This window comes from Saimiri boliviensis, chromosome 13, assembly GCF_048565385.1.
Source record: "Saimiri boliviensis isolate mSaiBol1 chromosome 13, mSaiBol1.pri, whole genome shotgun sequence".
In the NCBI taxonomy this organism is placed as follows: domain Eukaryota; kingdom Metazoa; phylum Chordata; class Mammalia; order Primates; family Cebidae; genus Saimiri; species Saimiri boliviensis.
The window spans coordinates 28,231,892-28,259,006 of record NC_133461.1 but is presented as its reverse complement, the minus strand read 5'-3'; the positions used below and the strand labels follow the sequence as shown (position 1 = coordinate 28,259,006).

Below are 27,115 nucleotides of genomic sequence, written 5' to 3'. Positions count from 1 at the left end.
AATTATGGAAATAGAGATTAGTTGTTGTCAGGGTTAGGAATGATGGGGGTGAGAGTAGTGGGCATGACAGGTAACATGCAGATGTTTGCGGTGATGGAATAGTTCCGTATCTTGATTGTAGCGGTGGTTACAGAGATCTACAGGTGATAAAATGGCACAGAACTAAACACACACCTTGCACCACTGTCAGTTTCCTTGTTTTAATAATGTATTACAATTACAAAAGATGTAACCATTGGAGGAAACTAGGTGAAGGGTAAATGGGATCTCTGCACCATCTCTGCACTTTCTGTAAATCTATAATTATTTTAAATTAAAAAAAAAAACAAACAAAACCACTGGTGATTTTTTCCTGTCATTATTATCCATTTCATTTCATTATTATTGCTGAAAATAATTTTGCTGTATAGATAGGGAGCACTAAAAATGATCTATTCCATGTATCAAATATTCTATGAATGTCACTGAATATATCAAAGAGAAATGAATGCATATGCCATCAGAAGACATGTATAGTCATCATAATTTTATTCATAAGAGTCCCACACTGAAAGTAACTGAAATGACTGTCACCAAGAGAACAAACAAATTGCGGTATATTTATTACAATGGAATACAAAACACACACACACACACACACACACACACACACACACGCACACAAGAAAAAGAAGAGGAAAATTTTTATTCTGCTTCATATTAATATATATATTAAAGCCTCAATGATATTTTCAGTAATAGGATCTAACAACACATCCTTACTCAACAGTATGTTTGCTGATCTATATTGAGGAGTTGGCAGTGTTGTATTAAAAACACTGAAAACAATTTATTTTCAGATAAATTATATCACTATAGGATACATTTGTTTCTTTAAAATTTTTAACAATTCATCTAACTAGCAAAATCTCAGTTATACAAGTGAAAACTGTAAAATGTTACTAAATCCATAAATTTTAAAAGCACAATTGCTTATGAACTATTCATTTTTCTTAATATATTGAGAGAAATTACTAGGGAATAGAAAATATATATGAATGGTCCATTGAGAGTCACTTGGCTAATATACCATTTCCCCCCCACAGCATCCTTTCCCCCCAGCAACCAGTAGCCAGGATGTCTAAATCCCATGAAGGACAGGGTATGAGTGCATGCTTTATGCAGGCTTGAAAATCCAAGTCAATCCTCTTTTGGTCACCTCAAGCTTAAGACCTAGACAAATCCCTACCTGTGGAACTCAGTTATCCATCTACAAGCTGAGGAGAGTGGCAAGTCGCTTCTGGCCCTATGCATTACTACTCTGGGTTTTCTTCACTGCCCTCCTTCAGCAGTTCCCCAAGCCCTGAAACTTCCTATTCCCCCTCCTTTTCACAGTTTGAATTTACATTTAGCAGCTGCATCTGCAACTTGTATCCACTACTCACTGCAACAGCTTACTTCTCCTTCTGGCCTCTAGTAGGAGGGTTTAGGGTTTAGGGCTGTCCATATTATTAATAGCAACGTCATGGCAGAAAGAGCAAATGGAATAAGCTTTCTCTGCACCATGTCGTGATCCTTCCATAGAACTCATTTTGCTGCTGATTTCATATCTGTTGACCTTTGGATTTCTGGTCTACTCAGATTTTGAGTGCTATGAAAAATGAACTCTTGTATTCCTTCTGTATTCTACCAGATTTTAACTCAGGTATTTTTGGACCATCCTTTCCTCAATCTGGCTCAACATGATACACACCATGCCCCACTTATACTAGATGACCTGACAACTTAAGTGACAATCACTCTCACAGAGCCCAGCATAAAGTAGGAGCTCAAAAGTATGTGCTGAATGAATGAATGCTAATGGCTATGTTTTAAACACTTCCAGGTAATATTTGGACTTTAAAAATCCCTTCTGAATATAAAAATCTTAATCAGTTATTCTAAAATTAAAAGACAGATGAAATGAATAATTTAGGGCATTCCATGGATCATATCATGTGATCACTGTGTTAAGAGATGTGTCTGAAAAAAGGGGCAAAATGTGCCATCACTGCTATTATTCAATATGGTATTGGAAGTCCTAGCTAGAGCAATCATACAAGAGAAAGATATAAAGGGCCTCCAAATTGCAAAGTAAGAAGTCAGATTATCCTTGTTTGCAGATGACACGATCTTATATTTGGAAAAACCTAGACTCCACAAGAAAACTCTTAAGAATTGCTAAACGAATTCAGTAAAGTTGCAGGATACAAAATAAACATACAAAAATCAGTAGCACTTCTATGCTTACAGTGAACAACATGAAAAAGAAATTTAAAAAGTAATTCCATTTCCAATAGCACAAATAAAATTAAATACCTAGGAATTAACCAAAAAGTGAAAAATCTCTACAATGAAAATTATAAAACACCAATGAAAGAAATTGAAAAGGACACCAAAAAATTGAAAAATATTCCATGTTCTTGAATTAGAAGAATCAATATCATTAAAATATCTATAACACCCAAAGCAATCTACAGACTCAATGCAATCCCTATCAAAATACCAATGACATTCTTCACAGAGATAACAAAAAACAGTTGCTCATGCCTGTAATCCCAGCACTTTGGGAGGCCAAGGTGGGTGGATCACTTGAGACTGGGAGTTCGAGACCAGCCTGGGCAACATGGTGAAACCCTGTCTTTACTAAAAAAAAAAAATAATAAAGAATTAGCTGAGTGTGGTGGTACGCACCTGTGGTTCCAGCTACTTGGGAGACTGAGGCTTGAAACTAACCTGGGAGGCAGAGGTTGAAGTAAACTGAGATCCTGTAAATGCACTACAGCCTGGACAACAGAATGAGACCCTGTCTCCAATAGATATATAGATAGATATAGATAGACATAGATAGATAGGTAGGTAGTTAGACAGATAGATATAGATATAGATAGATATCCAAAGCTATTCTAAGCAAAAATAACAAAACTGGACAGCATAGTACTAGCATAAAAACAGACACATAAACCAAAGAAGAAGAATAGAGAACCCAGAAACAAATATACAGTGAACTCATTTTTGACAAAGGAGCCAAGAACATGCACTGGGGAAAAAAACAATCTCTTCAATAAATGATGCCGGGAAAACTGGATATCCATATGCAAAAGAATGAAAATAAACCTATCTTTCATCATATATAAAAATCAAATCAAAATAGATCCAAGACTTAAATCTAAGACCTCAAACTATGAAACTACAAGAAAACATTGGGGGAAAATCTCTAGGACATTGGTCTGGGCAAAAGATCTCTTGAGCAATACCCTACAAGCACAGACAATCAAAGCAAAAATGGACTACTGGAACCATATCAAATGGGATCATATCTTTTACATAGCAAAAGATACAATCAACAAAGTGAAGAGGCAACCCACAGAATGGGAGAAATTCTCTGCAAACTACTCCTCTGAAAAGAGACTAATAACCAGAATATATAAGAAGCTCAAACAACTCTATAAGAAAAAAATTTAATAATCCCATCAAAAAATGGGCAAAATATTTCAACAGGCATTCTTCAAAAGAAGATATAAAAACAGCAAACAGGCATACGAAAAGGTGCTCAACGTCATGGATCATCAGGGAAATGCAGATCAAAACTACAGTGAGATATCATTTCACCCAGCTAAAATGGCTTACATTCAAAAGACAGGCAATAACAAATCCTAGTGAGGATGTGGAGAAAAGGGAACCCTCATACACTGTGGGAATGTAATACAACCACTATGGAGAATGGTTTGGAGGTTGCTCAAAAAACTAAAAATAGAGCTACCATAGATCCAACAATCCCACTGCTGGGGACAGACCTCAAAGAAAGAAAATCAGTATGTTAAAGAGGTGTTTGCACTCCTATGTGTGTTGTAGCACTGTTCACAATAGCTAAGATGTGGAAGCAACCTAAGTGTCCATCCACAGATGAATGGATAAAGAACATGTGGTACATACACACAATGAAGTACTATTCGGCCATAACATAGAATGAAATCCGGTCATTTGTAACACCATGGATGGAGCTGGAGGTCATTAAGTGAAGTAAGCCAGGCACAGAAAGACAAACATGGCATCTTCTCACATATTTGTGAGATAAAAAAATCAAAACAATTGAACTCATGGAGATAAAGATAGTTACCAGAGGCTGGGAAGGATAGTGGGGGGTTGGGTGTGGAGATGGGGACAGTTAACGGGTACCAAAAAATAAAGAATGAATGAATAAGACCTATTGTTTGATAGTACAACAGGATGACTATAGTCAATAATAACTTAATTGTACATTTTTAAATAACTTAAAGAGTATAACTGGATTATTTATAACTCAAAAGATAAATGCTTGAGGGGATCAATACCCCATTCTCTATGATATGCTTATTTCACATTGCATGCCTAAAGTATCTCATGTACCCCATAAATATATACACCCAAGTACCCACAAAAATTTTTAAAAAGAAGAGAATAAAGGGAAGAAATGAACAAACTATCCTGAGATATATAATGGTTTTTTTTTTTCTTTTAATTGACAGGGTCTGAATCTGTTATCCAGGCTGCAGTCCAGTGTTGCAATTGCAGCTCACTGCAACCTCGAACTCCTGGGCTCAAGTGATCCTCCTGTCTCAGCCTCCCGAGTAGCTAAGACTAGAGGCACATGCTATCATGCCCGGCTAATTTTTTTTTATTTTTTGTAGAGATAAGGTCTCACTACGTTGTCCAGGTTGGTCGCAAACTCCTGGCCTCAAGCGATTAAAGTTCTGGGATTATAGGTGTGAGTTGACGTGCACAGCCAAATAACAGCAATTCTTTTTTTTTTTAGTTAGTCTCGTTCTGTTGCTCAGGCAGGAGTGCAGTTGTGCGATCTCGGCTCACTGCAACCTCCACCTCCCAGGTTCAAGCAATTCTCCTGCCTCAGCCTCCCAAGTAGCTTGGACTACAGATGCATACCACCACGCCCAGCTAATTTTATTTTTAGGAGAGACAGGGATTTACCACGTTAGCCAGATGGCCTCAAGCTCCTGACCTCAGGTGATCTGCCTGCCTCAGCCTCCCAAAGTGCTGGGATTACAGGTATGAGCCACCGTGCCCAGCCCAATTCTTAATGTTTATACTCTTAGACGTATCAGAAGCACTGAAAACATAACTGAGGAATTACAAAAACATTATAAATATATAATAGCTCTTGTTCTAAGAGCTGTAGCTCTAGGGAGACATATAAGGAGAGATACAAGACATTGAGACCTACAAAAAAAAAAAGAGAAAAAAAAGACATTGAGACTTTTTAGTATATTTTTGCTTTAGAGGTAAAAAATCTCTTTGTGAAATTAAAAGCATCTGCCAAGCTCCTGATTATATAACACTATAGATCATCTCAGAGGATCACTCTTGGGTACTCCCATAGAAATCTTCCCTCTGTAAGTGCACAGTAGTGGGTAGTCTATCAGGGCATAGATTCAGGGTATCCTAAGATGGAAAAGCACAATGAAAAGGGATATGGAGGCAACCACAGGACCAGACTGAGTACAGTAAAGTCCAGGGATCTGAAAACTGAGGGTCACCATGGGTCTGGGTCAGGAAGTGCCTTATAAGTCCAGGTGATCAGACCCCAGTGATCAGAATACCAGGCAAGGAAACAGAAAATAAAGAAGACAGGGCCACGCATGGTGGCTCATGCCTGTAATCCCAATACTTTGGGAGGCTGAGGTGGGTGTATCGCTTGAGTCCAGGATTTCGAGACCAGCCTGCGCAACATGATGAAACCCCATCTCTACAAAAAATTAGCTGGGCATGGTGGCACGTGCTGGTAGTCCCAGCTACTTGGGAGGCTGGCTCAGGAGGATCACTTTGAGTTCCTGTGGCAAAAGTTGTAGTCATGATCACACCATTGCACTCTAGCCTGGGTGACAGAGCAAGACCCTGTCTCAAAAAATGACAACAAAATCCCCAGAGAACTAAGTACATATTCAGCACAGGTAGAGATTACAGCAGTAGGAAAAGAGTCCAACTTTACCAAAGATTCCTTGGCATAGAGGGTTTTGAAGCACTTCCTGCCAAAAGCAAGGCTGAGGTTAATACCAAGTTCAGTAACAAAATCTCATTTAATAACTTCCATTCTAATTGAGAAGCAAGCACAGAACATTAGGGCATAGTTCTCAAACACACACTGTATTATTCAATGATATGTAATACACTGCCAAGACTTAAAGTTACAACTACTGTGTAAATCGTCTTAAGACTAATTTACTTTAAATTAGCATTCTTAAATCTGTTTTAATGTACCAACTTTGGATTCTGTTTGTGTGTTTTCTGATTTCATTACCTGAATTGCTGGTCTAGCTTTTCAGCTACAAAATCCTGCCTCTCTTTTTCATTCTTCTCTTTTAGTAATTTAGTTTTCTCTCTCATCCTATCTATTTTCTCCTCAATGGTTTCTTTCTTCAATTGCATTTCTGTAAAATATTCATTTTCTTCTAATGCTAAAAGTTCACGTAGCCTGAAACAAAAAGCCAAAAAAAGAAAAAAAGAACTGTCATGCTACATTTTACTGATTTTTGTTATATTCAATTTCAGAATTATATGTCTAATAAATTTCATAAGAAGAGAAAGATCATTACAGTCTTCCATAAAATAAGACTGTTTTTTTTGTTTGTTTTTTTTTTTTTTTTTTTTTTTTTGAGATAGGGTCTCACTCTGTCACCCAGGCTGGAGTGCAGTGTGATCATGGCTCACTGCAGCCTTGACCTCCTGGGCTCAGAAGATACTCCCACCTCAGCCTCCTGAACAGCTGGAACTACAGGCATGTGCCACTACACCCAACTATTTTTTAAAAATTTTTTTGTAGAGATGGGGTCTCACTATATTGCCTAGGCTGGTCTCAAACTCCTGGGCTCAAACAGTCCTCCCACCGCAGCCTCCCAAAGTGGTGAGATTATAGGCATGACCCACTACACCCAGCCAACTACACCATATTTTATTTGATCACATACAAATGAGATATGAAATAAATATTTTTAACAAAAGAACAAAAGGAAGATTTCAATTAAAATGAAACATGAAACGATATTTTATTTTCCATCAAAACATAGGCTATCACAAGTAAAAATATTAAAAATATTAACCAACAATAGCTATTGATTTTAATATAAACAGCTCAGCCATGAGCCTTCCTAAATTTGATTTTTGACTGGCCAATCTCAAATTGTAGGAATATTTCATAGTTTGGGTCCCAGGTCTGTGAACCTTACTTATTTCGTCTTTTTTCAACGTTAATGATAAATCCTTGCACGGCATCCTTGATTCTTGCTCGCACAAGGTTGTCCAAAAACTTGCAGTCATGGTGCTGGTCCCACTCAACTTTCAAGCGATCCCGCTCATTTGACTTAATGGAAGCCAAAATAGCATTATGCTTCTGATGGCTACGTTGAATTCTTTCTAGATGTTGCTCAGCCCTTTGGACTTTAGGAGGTTTGGCTCTCTGAAAACAAAAACCAATGATCACTTATAAGCCAAGAATCAACTGCATATTTTCAATTAGTTATGCTCTCAATACTCATACTAAATAAAATTGGGTATAAAAAACTAATACATCCTGCTACAACTGAATACAACTTATGCACCTAAAGAGTAACTTGTTTCCTTCTCTGAGCCTATACCTAAGTTGTCATCAAAACAGTCTCCAATATTTCTAAAGTGCCATTTGAAAAAAAGCTGATGGAATTACAAAGTTAAAAATGTAAACAGGACTCATAAACCCAGAGACATTAAGTGATTTGCTGAACTTGCTTCAAATAGGGCAGATAAAACAAGACTTAGAGGTCTTCTAATTCCTGACCTTGACATTGCCACCCACCATTCCACATTGTTTCTCATGAGTGGACACCATGTTACCACATCAAAATACTTGCAATGAAAAGGTGCTACTATGTGAATATATTGCAAATGTATATATGTGTGTGTGTGTATACATGTATATATATGTGTGTATATGTATGTAATGAGTTGTGACAATGAAAGATTTTTTAATAAGAAGAAAGGAAGAAATGAAATGAGGGAGGAAGAAAGAAGGGAAAAGAAGGAAAAGAAACAAGGCTGGTGGTAGAACTGTATTCCTATTTCTATGGTGCCCAGAAGTTTTAATGCAAAGACTGTGTTCCTGACCTGTTGGGCTACTTTTGACTTTCTGTAAATGTATTGTTTTTACAGACATGTCCACTAAAAAGTTAGAAATGCATGTACTATTTAAATATATATAGATACATTGATTTTCTTTCCTCAGGAGACTTCATTACAAATACCTAATGAAAACACATAGACCATATCTTTTTCCTTTCTGTATTCCTAGCATTAAACATAATGCCTACTACAGTGAGGTTCTCAATAGGAATGAATGAATGAACAAGTCAGTGAATGAAACAATGTTACTGGGTGGGTTTGATGATATTTCTGCACCTCCTGGAGCCACCACAATATCCATAGTCTTGAGTTTTGCATTTTCAGGAACAGTTTTATCAGTCATTCTTGGTAAGTTGTGTAACACTGTGGTGCTGATTCATAAAAATAAAATTCTTAAGAGGCAGGGAGAGTCAATCTGATCATTTACACTTAGAATATCAGCATTCGCATTACCAGAATATTAGGGTTAGGTGTGTGTAATGAAGTCTCCTGAGGAAAGAAAATCAATATTTGAAGACAGCTTAATGAAAAAATTCACAGCTCAGAGCATGCATATAGGTACCTAGATTTAGCTGAACAAGATAAGGCAAACCTGGGGTGGTAAGGAAACAGAAGATGATGTTAGGGGTTATATCAAAGAAAATAGCTAATCCATGTCAGAATTATTTGGAGCCTAGAGCCAACTAATTAGATTACTGTTCTCCAATACTGATGACATTTTTATGAATATAGATCTGTACCACAGCAGGCTGAGGCACATTTTGGTTGAGGAGGTGAGAAACAGCATGAGCAGTACCCAAGGGGTCAGGAAGCCATTTAAGGCTTGGGCATCATGTGCAGGACTTTTGGTCTGGGAAGGACCCAATTTCTTGATAAGTTAGGGGTATGACCTGGAGTTCTCTAAAAAGGTGATGCTGATGTCAATGCAGTCTTGGCATTGTTCAAAATCTGTACTGGTCAATAGAAATATAATGCAAACAGATACGTAATTTTAAATTTTCAAGTAGCTGCATTTAAAAAAGTGAAAAGAAGCAGGGGAAGTTAATTTTGATAATATATTTTATTTAACCAATATATCCAAAATATTATCTTGTCAATATGTGACTCTAGGCACATTTCAAGTGCTCAAATGCTATGTGTGACTAGTGGCTACCTACTGGACACTGCAGCAGTAAACCATGCTAAAGTCAGGAGAACACACAATATTTTACTAACTACTATGGTTTTTCAAGGTCACTGAAGGCTTTTTTTTACTGTATCATCTCAAATTAGTTGTTAGGATTACAATTTACACTTTGGTTGTCCTAAAGAACAATGCTTTACATCCTAGGTTTGATTCTGATCTCTGTCCACTACTAACTGAATTGAGCAAGTTACTTAGTCTCTTTGAATCTTAGTTTTCTCATCTGTCAAGTGAGCAAAATAAGTATCCTCCTAATAGATTCCTAAGAGGCACTCATCAAATAGCTAGTCCTTTTGATATACTATTACTTCAGACATTACATTTTTCACAGGTTTCTCCTGAGAAATTGTTTAGCTCCAAGTCTCATCTGTTGGTGGCTTTAATTCTTGCAACACAACTTTGCTACCTCTAACATCTATCTTTCTTATCATACTCAAACACCAGAGGAGCAGATGCACCAACTTTAACCTCTTCCTTTTCCTCTTAATTCTTTTTAAGTAAAGTATTCAATAGGCCCACTTCTCTGGTTTAGTGTTTTTGTTTGTTTTCTGTTCATTACTGGTTCCCAACACAAATAATAGCACCCAACAATGGCTCAGCCCCTTGGCCCTCTGTTTGGATACAGAACCTACAGATCAGTTTCTGTCCTTCATGAAGTTTGTTTAAAATTATCACCTTGAACCCTACAGCCTACTAAAGTGTCCCATCTACTGCTTTCAAGCTCCAGATCTTACAGTACTCAGACCTAAAGGAACAGGTCTATAGGTTGACTGAAGTTTTCTGGGTACACTGTGGAGCATAATAAAACAGTATCACTGATCTTTCTTCCATAAACTGACATCACTAACAATATAGCACATCATTTACCATGTTAACCTTTAGTGGTTTCATTATGCATTTTTTTTGCAATTGGATTACATGTTGAGCACACCTAATTTGAAAATCCAAAATCTGAAATGCTCCAAAATCTGAAGCTTTTTGAGCACCAACATGATGACACAAGTGGAAAATTCCACAACTGATCTCATGTGAAGGGTCACAGTCAAAACTCAAGAAAACAACACACATTACATCCCCAAGAGGAAAATAGAATTACCTTTGGAGTAATGAAATATAAATAAATTATGTATCTAGACTTGGGTCCCTTCCCCAAGATACTGCATTCTGTATATGTAAATATTCCCAAATCCAAACAAACAAACAAACCAAAAAAAAAACCCTGAAATCCTAGACATCTCTGGTCCCAAGCATTTCAGATAAGGGATACTTAACCTGTATATGCTCCTTGAAGGGAGGGATCAGGTTTCAACAAAGGGTTAACTTTCCAGGATCACTGTATCTCCCACAATACTGTACACACAGCAGGGGCTCAAGCAATAACTCTGCCTACATGGCAGTTTTCTGGTGGGTAGAAACTAGTTTGTAGAAACAAAGGAATCCACATGCGTGAACCAATAGTGTCTGGGGTTCTCAGCAGGAACCATCAAATTCTGCAGCAAGCACATTTCCCCGGCCTACTACCACCACTCCAGCCTTAAAGGCAGGCACCTGAGTTTTTCCTAGGTCTGAAGGAACGCCTCTGTCCAGCAACGGTTACTGGTTTAGTTGGCACAGGAATGAGGTTGGGTGCTATAACCACTCACAACCTAATTCCCATTCCCCAGACGATTTTCCTAGGAGTGAAAGACCAGCCACTAATCATAGGCCAGCCTTGCCTCCAGATCTGTCTCTGGGCCGAGTGCCCTTTCCATAACACTCTTGCCACTGCATAGGGGACAGATCTCATTTCGGTGTCTTGCAGACTGAAAAGCCCTAAGATGCCTAGTGGTGATTCTCCAAAAACAGACCTTAAATATTATAACTTTGGCGGCAGATGAAAGGCTGTCAGGATAAAAATAGACGGGGATGAGTGGGTGAGAGATAGCGACCTTATCTTTCTTCTTTCAAAATTCAACCCGCCGCATCAGGCGGCACCTGTTCCCCTCGAGAAAGCCCTGTCCGGGAGCCGAGGTGGGCTCGGCCAGGTCTGGGATGCACTCGGCCAGCACACACATCCCGTGCTTACCACGATCACCACTTTGGGAGTCGGGCCCTTAACCTCCCGCTGTACGGTGCCAAACCGCTGGCTGTACATTTTCGAGTCCCCTTCAGGATGGGGACGGCGTCCGCCGCTTTTCCCCCAACCGTAGTGACCGGCGAGACCTGCTTCCGGGACGCAGAAGTCTGGTTGCCATGGTGCTTCTCGCGGGGTGAGGGCGCAGGTAGAGGTGGGCGAGCCGGGCGGAAGTCATTCTGGTCACCATGGGGGCTGTAGACGCCGGCACTCACGACTTCCTCTTCCAGCCTAGGAGCTGAGCCTGCGCGGTCCTCACCCCGCCCCTCGGCCAAACCCCGCCGACCTTGCTCCCTTCCTTTCGCGTTCATCACAATGGCAGAAAAAACCTCTAGCCCAAGAGAAATCGAACCTCTAATTACGATACCAGCTGACTTTGCTATTTATATCCTGTAACGGTCTAAAAGTATGAGAAAGGTTAGCAAACATTTTTGGGGAAGCTTAAATTTTGCACCATCTCTAGGTTAATCTTGATGACGGTAATAATCGCAGGAAAGGCTGGGTGCGATGGCTCACGCCTGTAATCCCAGCACTTCTGGAGACCAAGGCGGGCAGATCACGAGGTCAAGAGATCGAGACCATCCTGGCCAACATGGTAAAACCCCATCTCTACTAAAAATACAAAACTTACTGGGTGTGGTGGCGTGCGCCTGTAATCCTAGCTACTGGGGAGGCTGAGGCAGAATTGCTTGAACCTGGGAGGCAGAGGTAGCAGTGAGCCGAGACTGCGCCACTGCACTCCAACCTGGCGACAGAGCGAGACTCCGTTTCAAAGTCATTATTATCAATGCAGGAAAACTTCACATTTGTGTAGTTCTTTACAATTTCCAACATATTTTCACACAACCTTTAAACCTCACCGATTTTGAGACAAGGTCTCGCTCTGTCGCCCAGGCTGGAGTGCAGTGGCGTAATCATGGCTCCCTGCAGCCTCGTCCTCCTGGGCTTCAACCTCCAGAGTAATTGGGACTACAAGGCTCGCGCCACCACGCCCTGCTAATTTAAAAACAAACTTTGTAGCGATAGGGGGTCCCGCTGTGTTGCTCAGGCTGGAACTCCTGTTCCCGGGTTCAAGCGATCCTTGCCCCGCCCCTCCCGCTGGCGTCCCCAAGTGTTGGGATTGCAGGCTGCGCCACAGCACCTGATTGGAAATAGAAGGCTGAGAGCATAGCAAGTATTACTATCCTTATTTTCCAGCTAAGGCACAGCTCAGGGAGCCTAAGTGCCTTGTCAAACCAAATAACCAATAATTTTAAAACACACACACACAAAAACTAGTTAAAATCTTCCTACCTGCCCTGGGCAGATACCAAGGTTTAGACTTAGGATATTCTAGGCTGAGGGCAGATCAAATGGACTAGTGGGGCAGTGGTATGGCCTGGTGGAGCGTAATTGTTGAGAGTCAGAGGGTCACAGTGGACCTGGTTCCTGAGAATCAGGATCCAGGCAGAACAGGAAACACACATCAGGGAACCAGGACGGACCTGGAGCTCAGCTGGTAACCACAGTCAAAAGCAAGGTGGTAATACCTAAAATCCAATTAATAATGACACTCTGGTACTCCCATTCTAACGTGGAGGTGAGCATAGAACATTAGAGCACACACAACAAATCAGTACCTACGTCAGACTGACATATAATAACCATCAAAGTACAACTAATGTGTATACCCTCCTAAGGACGTAATTTACTGTAAATTAGCATTCCTTAATCATCTGTAAACCACCCACTTCGGATTTTGTATGTGGTATGTTTCTAAATACGAATTCCATTTCCTGATGCTGGTTCAGCTTTTCAGCCACAAAATAATGTCTTTCTTCTCTTTTAATAATTGTCATTTTGTGTGTTCTTTTCTTTCTATAACGCTTCTTCTTTCAATTGCAGTTCAGTAAAATACTCATTTGCATTTACTAAGAGTTTACGTGGCCTGAAACAAAAAAAGAAACAAATTAGGTTGTTGTCTCGGTTTCCTGGAGTGTCCGGAGGGGCGGTTCCTTGATCTTCGAGTCCAACCGGCAGGCTCGTCGGTCTGGGCGGAACCACCCCCACCACACAGCCTCCGGGAAGGCGCAAATGAAAACACCTCGGACCCGGAGCAGGGTTTGGGAAAATCGGCTGAGATTCGGTGGCGCCCAGTGGGCATTCCCAAGGTTGTGCAGCCCCGAGGGCCCCGTCGGAATTTCTCTGAGGCGATGGAGTAAAAGGACCCTTGGCGACACCTGGCTTCCCTCCAACGTCCTAGGTCGTCGAGCCCCGCCCTCACCCTGGGCGAGCTCCGTAATTTAACCCCGGTTCAGTTTTGCCTGTTTTACCACTATTTGAAGAGGGGGACTCAGCTTCCCTCTGGGCCTGGCCCAGATACAGGGTTTGCGCCGTGCGGAAACCACGCCCCAGGGTAGCCAGGCCAGGGGTGATGGGTGACAGGCGGTACCTCCACGGCCAGGGTGGGTGACCGCAGCCGGGAACTACAGGCTTTCTCGCCCCAGCGCCCCCTGGCGGGCCCACCAGCAGGTCGAAGGTGTCCAGACGGTGCCCAGCACCGAGCCTCAGCCTTCAGCCAACCTCCCTCCCCCGCGGCCTAGGGATGTGAATCGCCCAGGGTCCTTGGACGGAAGTGACCTTGATCTTGCCACCCACTATTCCAGTTTCTCAGAGGCATTCAACACTGTTACCACCAAACCATTCCCAAAAGAAACACTAAGCATGTAAGTGGGACAAAAAAATTATTTAAAAATAATTTTTAAATAGAACAGCTTAGAGATTAAAAACTAAATTATTTCCAATTCCTACTGTGCCCCAAACAAGGTTCACAAAAGGGCTGTCCTCCCAGAATTTCCTGAATACTATACTTTCAGCATTAAATTCCATGATAAAGTTGGAAATCCATTCACCATTTGTAATACATATCGATTCATTTAATAAAACTGCATGGGCCATATCTTTTGCATTTCTGTATCCCAGTATTAAGTACAGTGCCTATCACAGGCCAGGTTCTCAATACTTGAATAAACAACACAAAAATAGCCAGGACCAGCAAGTTTTGGGTGGGCTTCATAGAATCTCTGCACTTGCTGGAATCACCATGAAATCCATGGTCTTCAGCTTTGCATATTCAGCAACATAGTTCTATTGAGTTATCCTCAGGTGAGTAGTGAGACCCTTGGGAGCTGATTCATGTAGGGTGGCTTTGTAATGTGTCACCTTGGCTAGGCTATGTTTCCCAGAACTCTCTTCCAGTAAGATGGGCCACAAGAGACATTCTGCCTGGTAACTGGAGGGCAGAAGTGAAGCAGCAGCATATTGTTTCTACACTTGGAAGGTTGGTGCTGTGTCACCAAGCGCTGTTGCAGTTCACACTTGTCATGTATCTGCTGGCTCACCTCGGTGTGGGCAGCAGTCAGGCCTTTAGCCAGGCCTGCAGCTGCTCCACCTTCCCCAGGATCATCCTTGAGCTTCTCTAATTCCTGGGCCAGATGGGTATTTAACTCTGTGAGGAAGGACACCAGCTTCTTCTGCAGGACACCCACATCACCGAAGCTGGAGGTGGAGAGAGACTGACATGGGTTCCAGGCCATCCTCGTCGGTTCCAGCTCGTGCTTGTCGTCTCCACTGTGTCCTTGGTCTCCCACATTTTACATCCATCTTCCCTTCCCGAGTGCCTCCCCTGCAGACTTCAAGCTCCAGCATTAGATGCAAGGACAACTGCCTTACAGACTGTTTAACCAGCTGCCACAATGGCATGCTGTCAGATCCCTATAATAAATCCCTTAAAATACATATATACATAATCTTTATCTTAGTGGTCCTGCTCTTCTGATTGTACTCTAATACATATGGTAGGCAGAAGCTTAACTCATGCCAAATAAATTTCATATAGACCATTGTCAAAATTACCAGAATACTAGGGTTGGTTGGTTGTTTCCTGGGGAAACAAAGCAGTATCAGTATCCAGCCTTGACTAGGGCTGAACTAGTTAGGATGGAATAAAGGAAGGGGGAAGGGAAGGTGGCAGAGGCTGGATTGTATGAGTTAGAACTGGGAAATGGCTAATCCACATCTGAATTACCTAAAGCTGCAAGGCTGGGACTATGGTAAGGCAAGGGAGGCACATAGGATATAAAGTGTTAAGGAGGCACTCACTCAGTCCTGGCCATGTAAAGCTGGCTAATGAATTACAGGTCAAATCTTTTTGGCACTTTATAAATGAAGAATTGGAGAGAGTGAGGTAGGGCTGAGCCAAGACTGGCCCTTGGGCAGGACTCAAAGCTGGGATTCAGCCTCCTAGAAGACATTCAGGCTGAGGGCAGGAGCCAAGCACAAAGGTCATCAGAGGGCAGGAGACGCACATTGTCAGGAAAGATGAACTAGGCTGGCAGCTTTAGTTACAAAGACTGCTCTGGCTGAAGAGGGGGAGTCAGGGTAACGAGCAAAATGGACAGCAGCCAGTGGGGAGAGATACCCTGTAGGGTTTGAGGAATCCTCTGCAGCACCTGGGGCCTGTAGGAAACCCAGTTTCTGTATGAACAGATGCTCTGACAAGGTGACTCCATCTACATCAAGCCGTGGCACTCCCTAAACCATGCTAGAGGCAGGAATGTAAGGGATTTATTACAGTACTTATAGTAATCTCTTGTGTTTTCACGGTCACTGAAAACTCCTGTTAGTGCATACAGGATTATAGGTTACAATTTAGTGGCTTAAAGAACAAGGGCTTTACAAGCTGGGTTTGATTCTAGGCTCTACTAACACCAGCTGTTTGACATTGGACAAATTAATGAGGCTCAGTTTTCCCATCCACAAAAATGGGCAAAATCAATGTCTTCCCAAAAAGACTGTTTAGAGGATTAAATAAATTGGGTCCATAGGAGGAACACACCAAATAGTGGTTCCTTTCATTTATTCAATTACATTTTCAGTTGATGTCTCCCTGAGGAAGTGTGCAGAGACACAGCCAGGTCTCATGTTTAGGTTGTTTTGTGGTGGGTTTACTTATATTACCTTTCCCCAGCCCAGCTCCCCCACCCTTAAAATCCAACTTCTTATCATACTCAGGCTCTTGGGGAGGAGAAGATGCACCAACAGTCTACTCTTTCTCTTCCTTTCCCGCTTACTTCTAGCAGCTCAAAGTACTGTTAGGCCTGCTCCTCTGGTTTGGTGGTAGGGTTTTCCTTCTAGGGTTGATTCACACACAAGCCCTGGCAACCAATCTAGGGTCCAGCCCCTAGTAGATCAGTGTTGTCTCTCATAAAGCCAGTCTGCAAATATCACCTTGAATCCTACAGTCTGTAGAAGCCTCCAGTCTACTGCTTTCTAGCTCCAGGTTTTTTAAGGTCTTTGGACCTAGAGAAGAGGGAGCAGGTCTGTATGTTGAATGAGGTTTGCTATGTGCGAAATGGAGCATTACAAAACCATTTCCTACTATCCTGTGTCCTCCATCCAGTTCCCCTTTAATGTTTTTTGTATCTTTAAAAACTCCCTGAAGGTAGGTATCCTGTGTCTCCAGAAGGGTAAGTTTTGTAGGGCTCATTGTCCTCAATGCTGTGCACCCAGACGGAACTCAATCAGTACTTCTGAAATTGGCCAAGTATATAGATGGAAGGGTTTCCAGCTTCGTGGGCTGGTTTGTAGGAGGAAAATAATCCACGTGCTTAGGCCAATAGTTTATATTGCTAGTGTCTGGGGCTCTATGTAGGGTCTGTCAACCTTCTGCAGGAGGAAGCATTCCCCTATCCTCCCACCATCCTAGTCCTTACAGACATCTACCCTTTGTCCTATGCCATCCCTACAGGGACAGTTCTGCATGGCAGCTGAAGTTAATAACTTCAATAGGCTCAGGAAAGACTCAAGAGATTCAGCCCAAGCCCTTCCACGGAGGCTGCTCCAGGAGGAGTACAGGGCAACCAGAGATCACACAACTATGTGTGAACCCAGCTCACAAAGCCAGCTCAGAACCCAGATCTCCTGCCCATCCCACTGCCCTGGCAAGCCCAGCACCATTTCTCTGATACACATTGCTCAATGTCAGGCAACAGCCCACTCAGAGGTCTCCTAGAGGCTCTAAAGGCCTTCAAGACCCTAAATGGTTATTCTCTGAATAAGAATTTATATATTAAAGCTGCCTCCTATAGAAATATCTTAGGAAAACAGGGACCAGACTCCCTATCTTTTTCTTTTAAATTTCATCATACAGTGTCAAGTCTTCCTCCTACCCTCAAAGGAGAGTCCTAACCTGGAATGCTATTGGGCTGGATCTCAGGAGAAATCTCTAGGGTCCTACACACACACCCCTCCCTCATTGATTGTGATCAGCATAGTGGGTGTGGGCCTCTACCTCCCACCACACCATGCTAAACTGCTGGCTATACTTTCAAAACTCAGGGCCCACATTTGGCCAACACCCACTCCTTCCCCACCCCTCACTGTGTGGGGCACACCTTGGCAACCAGACCGCTGTGTCTCGGAAGCGGGTTCCACCCAGGCTGAAAATCTCCGTGATCTAGAAAAGAATTAACACCATAGGTCAATGTGGTTGGTGGCGCTAAGGCAGGATCAGGGCAGGGTGGGACATTCCCAGCACTGACCACGGGTGTGCCAGCCCCTCCTGCCTCCTCCTCTGGGGCCAATTTGGAGGCAGAGTCATCCTTGTTCTCCTCCTTGTCCTCCTCAGGGTCAGGTGGCTCTTGCTTCACAGATGGCAGGCCTGGGTCTACTGCCTGGGAGAAGTGGGAAACAGACAGCTATTAGAAGGGCAGAGTTAGCCTGAGGAAAGTCTCTATCAGTCAACCCTTCACTGTGCTGACAAATCCTATTTCCATCACATTTCAACACAGAAATATCATCTCTCTGCTTTTAAACCCTTCCCATTCCTCACTGACCTCTGTTTTTCTGTTAGCTGGGCAGCAAAGCGGGCAAAGCTAGTTGCCTGTAGGGGGTAGGGTGTCTGTTAGACAGGCGGGGTAATTCTGCAGAAAGGTCGCAATCAGCACATCTATTGCTCTGCTCAAAAGAACCATCATGGCTCAGCATCACTCTGCTTACAGACCACCCTGCTACGGCACCAACAGAACATCCATCACTGCCCCCACCTTGCTAGGGCAGCCAGGCACCAATACGGGAGAAGTCAGGACAGCTGTGCCTGGTGTCCACTCGTCCTGGGTATCCGCCTTCTCTTGCTTCACCTGGGGTAAGGCCACAACCCAACTCAGGCCAGAGCACTGGGCCTCCTGCGTGAGGGAGGATTGCAGCAGACTTGGTCTCAGGTTCCTGGCATGAGGCTGGGTGGGGCTGGGAAGGGCAGGACAGGGTGGGGCCCTCACCTGCAACCGGGCTTCCGTGGAAGCTGCAACAGGGCCCGGCACCTGCACAGGACTGCTTGCGCCCTCCCGTAAAAACACAAGGTCAGTGCCAGGCGGAGGCAGCACAAAGCCACCACCTGCTTCCTGCTTCGATGGAGCCTGGGTACGGTCTGGTCGGGCTGTGCGTGTATCCAAGGTGGGCTTCAAGGTAGGGCCAAGATGGTGCCGTTGGGCAGAGCTGGGCCTCTTTCGACGACGGTAAGGTGGAGGCGATCCTGCCCCATCCTCAGACTCTGACCAGACACTGGGCAGCAGCCGCTTCTATGAGGAAAGATGGGGTGCTATGGCTACCTGGTGTCCTGACCAATCACATCCACCCTGCCCGGCTCCACATGCCTGCTAATCTCCCATCAGTCCCAGCACAAAATCTGCTAAATATGAGCCCTTCATCATTGAGCCTACTAGTCTCCTATTAGCAATACCAATGCCACCTAGACTCATTAAGCCAAGCACAATGTCTGTTAATCCTCAACCAAAGCTACTGCCCCACCCACCCACCTACCATGCTTGCCCACCACTCCCAGGCACTGGGGCGCCTGGCCCAACCTATCCCGGCCACCTGACCCTTCCTGCCCCACCCACCATGGCAAACTGCAGGCATTGGCGCCAACGACACTTCTGGCGCTTCTGGTTGCTGCCCCCGAATTTGGGCTTGTCGCAGCAGAAGTCGCAGCGGCCACAGTCCATCCGCCGTAGGCAGGCTGCACAGGCCCCGCACTTGCGGTTCTGCCGGCGGTTCGTGTAGGGCTGCTGGGGTGGGGGGAATGGGTGGTGCTGTCACTAGGACTAGGAGAGGCCATCCTCAACGCCTATTCCAGTGCTGGTCCTGGTGCTCCTCTAGCCCCATCAGAAGGAGCTACTTGCATACTAGTCTCAGCCTCCTGACTCCCTACTGGTCACTCCTCAGCATTCACTAGTTCAACACTGGCCACTATCACTGAGCCAGCTGGCCCTTGATATCATTAGGACTGTGGCTGCTCCACTACAGTATCCACTGCTGTATTTCCTAGGCCCCGACTAGCTACCAAGAAAATATCTCTGATCCCCATTTCTAGCAGCATTTTGATAACTCCCTATTAGCTCCCATCCTTGTGCCTACTCTGTCTGCTCAGCCTATGTAAACCCCAGTCACTGTGCTAGCTGCTCCTCTGTTGGTCCCATCACTGTGTCTGCGAGTACTACATCAGCCACCAGAGTGTTGGTACATGTAACATTAGGCATGTCATTCCACCTGCTGACCCCATATTAGTCCTCCATTATCTACCCATCCATCCTAGGACCCATTACTGTGCCTTGCTGTTCCCCAATAGGCTCATTCCAGCATCTGTTTCTCTGAAGTGAACCAAGCGTCCTGAGAGTCTAGGCTTATCCAGGTAGGGTTGGGCCACTCACTAGCTCGTCCTCGTCTACACAGTAATAGATGAACTCGGCAGGTGGCGAGGGGGCCAGGGCTCTGGGGTGCTGTAGAGGCAAATGGGGTGGGGTCAGGGCAGGTACTGGGTAAGGTCAGGGTTGTGCCTTCCCGCCACCCACTGGGGCCTCACCGGCTCTGTGGGCTCGGGGGGCTGTGATGGTGGAGGTGGAGGCAATGGCTGGGCACTGGGACGCCGCCTGGCAGCCATCTTGGAGTCACAGGCTCCCCTGCGGCGGCCATGTTTACCCTGGGAAAGACCAGAAAGGGTGGTTTCAGCTTGGTGGTACCAATAAGACACAGGACCTCCCCACTCCCTAAGTGCAGAAAGCATGCATGGGACAGGCAGACAGAGGGTGGGGTAAGGCACTCACAGTGGGGGGAGCCACAGTCAGGGGAGTGCGTCGCTGACATCTCTGATGACGGCGACGCAGGCGGTGAGCAAGGTGCTGGCAGACAGGGGCAGATAGGCGGGGCCAGAAAGGTGAGCATGGGGTTAGGTAGAAAAGAAAGACATGAGGTAGGCAAGGCCAGGTTGGGAGGAAGCAGAGGTAGCAACAATTTTACCAGCAGAATGAGCTCTGTTTCCGCCAGCCTGACTCACCCGTAGGCAACGTCGCTGGACACATTTCCACTGGCGCCTGAGACCAGGGCGGGGAGGGCGAAGGCAGATGCGGCAACGGCCACAGTCCTCTTGGGTCTGACAGCCCCGGCATACTCCACACCCTCGGCTCTGTTGGGGGGGCGGGGGTGGGAGCGGAGGCATGAAGCGTGGGGCCAAGCCCATGAGGGCCAGGGGCCGAGGTGAGCCTTGGGCTCTTTCCACTTGCCCGACTCACCCTTTCCACAATCCGGAGGCAGCGTCTCCGCTCACACTTGCAGAACAGCCCCGATGCCACATCATGGGGCAGCTGCAGGAGGCAGGTGGAGCAGGCCCCACAGTCTTCTGTTACCTGGCAGGCTGCACACTCCCCACAGCCCACACGCTGCCAGGAATGGTTGGGACGAGATCACGGGCCTGCTCCAGAAGCACTGGTCCTCCCATATCTACTGACCCTACATCAGCTCCTGTCATCATTCTAGTCCCCCATTAATCTCATCACTGTATCTGAGAATGTCTGGTTAGCCACCATCACTGAAGCCATTAGTATGTCGACTGGTCCCCTGTTAACTTCATCACTGTGTCTACTGGTGCGGTAATGGTAATGGGAATTAATTACCCCATTAATTCCCATTACTGTGTCTGCTGACCTACAGACAGCATATATAAAATGACTCTTCATCCTGTGGACCCGTCATTGTCCTTTCAGATCCTCTACCAGCTCCATCACATCCTGCTCCCACTGTAGAGCTGTGATGAGGAAGCAGGTTGTGCTTACCTTAAACATTCTCTGTTCCCTGTTGAACGCAATTCTCTGTGCTGTGGGGAGGAAGAAGGAAGAAGAAAAGTGGAAAGTAAGCAGCAGACATCTGACTTCACTCCCTGCCTGTGCCCTGACTTCCACTATTCAACCTCTACCCATACCTGCTATCTCCAACATCCAACCTCCAACCTCCAACCATGCCAGTAGCCTCTGTCCTGGCATCCACATTCAACCCCTGGCCTAGCATGACACTGAACCTGCTCCAGCTCCTATCTCCCGATGCCCCATCCTCTGGGTGTCACTGACCTCGGCAGTCTTTGCACAATGTTTTGAGCCGCTGTCTTTGGGTGCTATCCCCTGAGAAGCTGATTCCACAGTTCTCACAGCATCTGGGATGGGAAAGACAGGTGTGGGGCTCCAAGAGCACCCCCAATCACAACCCTCACCCATCTGGCTCACCTTAGACCAACACTCACCCAGGAGCAGGGAATGAAGCTGGGACTGTGACAGTGTCAGCCTTGGTCTCATCCTTTGGGGCCTCTTTCCTGATCTCACCACTCTGGGGTCCAACCTGACGTTTCCTGACCTCACCACCCTGGGGTCCAACCTGATGTTTTCGAGTCTTGGATGGTCTGGAAGGCTTCTTTCGCTTCTTGCTGGTGACAGCCACAGAATGGGCCTGGAGAGTAAGAGAAGGAGCAATGTGGATCAGTGGGTGGGTGCTGGGTGGCATAGCCACCCCTACCTAGGCATCTCATGTTGTGAAGTACCTTGGGGGCTGGATAACACAAGATGCCTTGTTTGAAGTCGAAGAGGGAGAGATCACACGCAGGGCCCAGGTATCGAGTCAGCTCGACTTTGCTTCGGATCCTGTCTCCTGTGGGGCTAGGGATGGGCCATGATGGGTTAGCACCTAGGTGGAGCCAATGCCATTTCACCCACACAACCTTCTGACAGGGCTGGTAGGATACAGGAGGCAGATTGGAATTGGCCTGTGAACCCTGCCCAGGCCCACCTCAACTAATCTTGAAAGCAAAAAAATTAAATAGCAAGACATATACAAATGCCACAAACAATATAAAAGTAAACAGATAAACATATTTATGACACATAATACTAGTAATATTGAAACTATTTCATATAAATAAAAATAAATACAAATAGAAACACAAATATATTAAATAACACAAACATGTTAGCATTATGTATCAAGTATATAATCAAGTAAAGAAAATACAAATACGTTTTTAAAACATATAAACAAATGCAACCACAAACAAAGTATAAGTAATTGACTTTGGGACCCATGGGTTTCTTGCATTTCTGTACGCCCTGAAAGAAAGGCACTGATTGTCCTTTTTATAAACTATCTTTCCAAGAATGTCTGTAAAGCAAACAGCCTTGAAAAATAAGAGATAGGGTCTCCTTCCATAGCAAAGGAAAAGCATATTTACTGTCCTAATATCATAAAAAACTTGATTCCCTAAGCTCAGGGTTCTTTTCCTATAATACTAATACAACCCTACATGACTAATTCATGTCATGCTGTAGAAACTGGAATTTAGAAAACTGGCACAAAAATAGTAACACAGTAATCTCCCTTCTCGTGCAGGGGATACATCCCAAGTTCCCCAGTGGATGCCTGAAACCGTAGATAGTACCAAACCCTAATGCAATATGTACTATGTGTTTTCTATCTGATAACTGAGATGGTTACTAAGAGAAAAACAGTCAGGTTGTGTATACAGCATGGATATGGATATGTATATGGATAAACAGATGATTCGCCTCCTGGCCAGGACAGAGCAGGATGGTGTGAGATTTCATCACACTACTCAAAATGGCATGCAACTCAAAACTAATTAATCGTTTACTTCTAAAATTTCCCATTTATTATTTTTGGATGATGGTTGACCATAGATAACTAAAGCTATAGAAAATGAAACTGCAGATAAGGGGTGACTACTGTATTCTGAATTCTGCAACTGTTGTAATAAACTGTCTTTCATCTGTGGCCCAGGAGTCTTATCTCTCCTACCAGCATCCACAAAATTCTGACAAATTCACTATTATCTTGTCCTAAGAATAAAATCTCAGATCCTTCACAGTTCTTGACAATTATACTTTTAAATTTTGAAAGTTTTATACAAGTACATAAATATACGAATAAATTATAACTAAATATAAACAAAAAGTAATTTGTAATTTGATATTTACCTGGCAAAATGGCAACTTAGATTTAAAAAATCAGAAAGGATATAGAAACTTAATATTTAATGTATCCTAAACACATGTAAATGCTTATAAAAATATCTATGCTGACTCTCATTATTTATGGTAGTTATATGCTACAAAGTTGCCATGAACACTGAATACAGAACCACTGCTCCTAGAGGAAATACACGGTTAGGTTCCTGAGAGCATCTGGTCCATTTTTGTTAACTAAGAATCTATAACTTTTGTCTTTTGTGTGTTTCTGTTTAAAGACACATTATTTAATATCTATTTTTTACAACTGATTATTTCCATGGTCTTCTAATGATTCCAACCAGGAGCTTTGGATGCCGTATGTGTTCTGTAGGTTTGTTTGCCAATATTCTTGTTTAATAAGCCAGTCTTGGCATTGAAAATCACTCTTCTACATAACTCTCTTCCTGTATAACACTTAACAGTATTTTTTAAATTCTGCAGAAGACTCCTGATCGGGAGAACCTGTATTGGATCCAAGTTTAACATTTTTCATGCCATGCCACCTTTTGAAATGCGCAAGTCAGCCAGCACTACCTGATATAACCTTAATAATTTTTTCCTAACCCAGGGTAACGTGAGTTTGGCTTTCTTCAACAATGCTGTCCACTACGCATTATTGATCATCATTTCGTGAATCCACCAATGTAGCCGCTTTCTCAACTTTTCCACAGCTTCAACACTATGAATGCTTTCTGTACTTTCTGAAGCAGCCTCATACACATATTGGCAAATTTCCTTCTTTTTCTGGTTGTACCATATTTTTGATGCATAACATTGAACTTGCAGCCAACAGCATTGTAACTCATGTATCAAAAAGGTTTATCTACTTGTATTTTCTCCGTAAGAAATGACATAGCCTTCTCACACTCAGGACACTAAACAGCACCTCAGCACTATTGGGGATCATTTTAAAAAACAAAATCACCAACAAAAAGTACAAAAATTGGAAAAATGTGACACTAAACACACCATGAAAAGAACACTGGTTTACAGTATTAAAGCTGAAACATGTCCAGGCACGGTGGCTCACGCCTGTAAAATCCCAGCACTTTGACAGGCAGAGGCAGGCAGGTCACCAGAGGTCAGGAGTTCAAGACCAGCTTGACCAACATGGAGAAACCCCATCTCTACTAAAAATACAAAAAATTAGCCTGGCATGGTGGCGCATGCCTGTAATCCTAGCTACTCAGGAGGCTGAGGCAGGAGCATCCGTTGAATCCAGGAGGCAGAGGTTGCAGTGAGCTCACATAGCACCATTGTACTACAGCCTCGGTAACAAGAGCAAAACTCTGTCTCAAAAATAATAATTTAAAAAACTGAAACAAAAAGAGCTCCTTCGGCCTCAGCTAGAAACACAGGCACTGAGTGACACCTTTTCATTGCTCTGTGCATGTCCTTGAATAATCACAAATGCACTGAGTAGTGACTTTTAAATTACAAATAAATTTTAAGTAGGTGAAATTGCAAATATAAAATCTGCTAATAATAACAATGAACTGTATATGCATAATTTAAACTCAAGCCATAAATTTAACCACACTGTTTGATTTTGTCCTAATCAGGTTTTACCCTACCCCTGACTCTGCCCACAACCCACCCAGTACCTCTGGTAATAGGTGTCTGAGCGTCCACAGGTAGCCCCTGACTTGCGAAAGACTTCACGGCGCTTCCAGCCAGGGCCCAGGGCTGGGCAGTCCAGCCAGTCCTCAGCCATGGAGGCCACGGGAAGCAGCAGTAGCCTGAAAGGGGGTGGAGGGGGATGAGGGAAACTGAGGCTCTAGTAAGGGACAAAACTGTGCCTCAGGCCACACAAATCACTGGTATCCATTAGTGCTTGCCCAAGACCTAGGATCTGCCATCCCATTCTTTCCTATTCTGGGCCTAAGAGATCCTCATTCCTCAACCCAAGGATCCCCATTTCTTATTCTCAGTGTCCTAATTCCCTACTCCTCTCTATCCTTGGACTGACATCCCATCATTTCTCCTCACTGCCAGTCCACAAACTTTTCATCCTTTCCCCTCATTCCTCCCTGTCATTGACCTAAGTGCCTCTATCCCTCTATTTTATCGCCCCAAGACCCCCATACTCCCCATCCTCAAGCCCCAAAAGGCCCAATTTCTCTTATTCTCACTACTTGACTTCAGCAGTCTTTCATTCCCCCTTCCTTGACCCAGGAGTTCCTAATTTCCCTCCTTCAGTGTTTTAACCGTTCCGTTCCTTCCTTGTCTGATGTCCTCTTATCCTGCTATCTCCGTGTTACAACCTCGACTTCCTCTGCGAGAGACACAACTGCTCCAACCCATGGCCTGAACAGCCCCTCATCTTTTCCATTCCTCACACTGGAAGCCTCCCATGCCTCCCCTTCCTCAGCCAAAGAGCTCCCCACTTATTTTTCTTTTCCTTCGATGTTCTGACCCACAATTTCTCCCCAGTGTCAGCCCCCAAACCTTCCTGTTTCTCTCCTCTACAGCCAAAAAGTTCTCCACTTTTCCCCTTCACTGTTCTCATCCTCCGTTCGTCTCTCATCATCTTGACAGACCCTAATTTCTTCCCTCAGCATTCCGAACCCTCCCCCATTCTCTGTTCTTGTCCCAGGATCATGCCATCCCTAACTGTCAGCGTTCTGATCTCCTACTGCTCCTCGTCCTCTATATGGGGCCCCCATCCCTCCCTTTCAGCATTCCAACGCTTCCATTTCTCCTGTCATCAGCCTGGGGGCCCCTGATTTCTCCCTCAGAGTTCTGAACCCCTATTTCTCTCTCAAATTCAGATGCCCTGATGTCTCCCTTCAGCATTCTGAACTCCACCATTCCACCCCGTCCTCACCCCAGGATCTCGACACTCCTACCTGTCAGAGTTCTGCGCTCCATTCCTTCCCGTCCTGAGCCTAAATCCCCCCATTTCTCCTCGTCAGTATTCCGACGCCGCCATTCCTCCCCCTCATCGGCCTGAGGGCCCTCCATTCCACCCCGTCAGCGTTCTGAGCCTCAATTCCTCCCCATCCTCCGTCTGAGCGCTCTCCACGTCCAGCCCCAAGGCTGTCTCACCAGTCTGGCACCAGACCGGTATCTTCCGCAGCTCTAGGCCCGTGGACCCAAGGCGAGGGTCCCTCCTGCGCCTTCCGCCTCGCCCTCCCCTTCTTCCTCCTCTGCGGCCGCCTCCTCTGCAGCGGTAGCTGTCGCCTCCGCCGCTGTTCGTTGCTCCCGGAACCGGAAGTCCGCTGTCTGCCGCTCGAGCTCCGCCTCTGGCGATGCACCTGCGCGCTAATGCCT

The 27,115-nt window shown here is 44.4% G+C and overlaps 2 protein-coding genes across 51 annotated transcripts in view; both read right to left on the bottom strand.

Annotated features, from left to right (window-relative positions):
• Positions 1-12,569, bottom strand: part of CFAP53 (cilia and flagella associated protein 53) — a 44,251-nt gene extending 31,682 nt beyond the window's left edge. The window contains exons 1-3 of the mRNA XM_003926073.4: positions 11,415-12,569; positions 7,239-7,468; positions 6,314-6,487 (exon numbers count right to left, since the gene is read on the bottom strand). Coding sequence (XP_003926122.2) covers positions 6,314-6,487; positions 7,239-7,468; positions 11,415-11,483 — 473 coding nt within the window. The 5' untranslated portion in view covers positions 11,484-12,569. The remainder of the gene's footprint in view (positions 1-6,313; positions 6,488-7,238; positions 7,469-11,414) is intronic.
• Positions 12,570-13,074: 505 nt separating this feature from the next.
• Positions 13,075-27,068, bottom strand: MBD1 (methyl-CpG binding domain protein 1). Of its 50 annotated transcripts, none has more exons than XM_074383445.1 (18): positions 26,692-26,882; positions 25,447-25,581; positions 22,363-22,477; positions 22,069-22,271; positions 21,899-21,981; positions 21,608-21,648; positions 21,068-21,214; positions 20,833-20,961; positions 20,603-20,677; positions 20,362-20,478; positions 20,210-20,278; positions 19,400-19,567; positions 18,779-19,078; positions 18,548-18,685; positions 18,044-18,175; positions 17,897-17,958; positions 14,843-14,999; positions 13,075-13,389 (listed from the first exon to the last, which is right to left on the bottom strand). In XM_074383445.1, the coding sequence occupies exons 1-18, from the start codon at positions 26,742-26,744 to the stop codon at positions 13,381-13,383; spliced, it is 2,133 nt and encodes a 710-aa protein (XP_074239546.1). In that variant the 5' UTR covers positions 26,745-26,882; the 3' UTR covers positions 13,075-13,380. The 50 variants fall into 50 exon arrangements, with proteins under 50 accessions (XP_074239546.1, XP_039319468.1, XP_074239537.1 ...); XM_074383461.1 differs by lacking the exon at positions 13,075-13,389 and adding an exon at positions 16,731-16,802 and having other exon boundaries at positions 14,912-14,999; positions 26,692-26,881; XM_074383460.1 differs by lacking the exons at positions 13,075-13,389; positions 14,843-14,999 and adding exons at positions 15,039-15,126; positions 16,731-16,802 and having other exon boundaries at positions 26,692-26,881.
• Between the last annotated feature and the right edge of the window lie 47 nt (positions 27,069-27,115).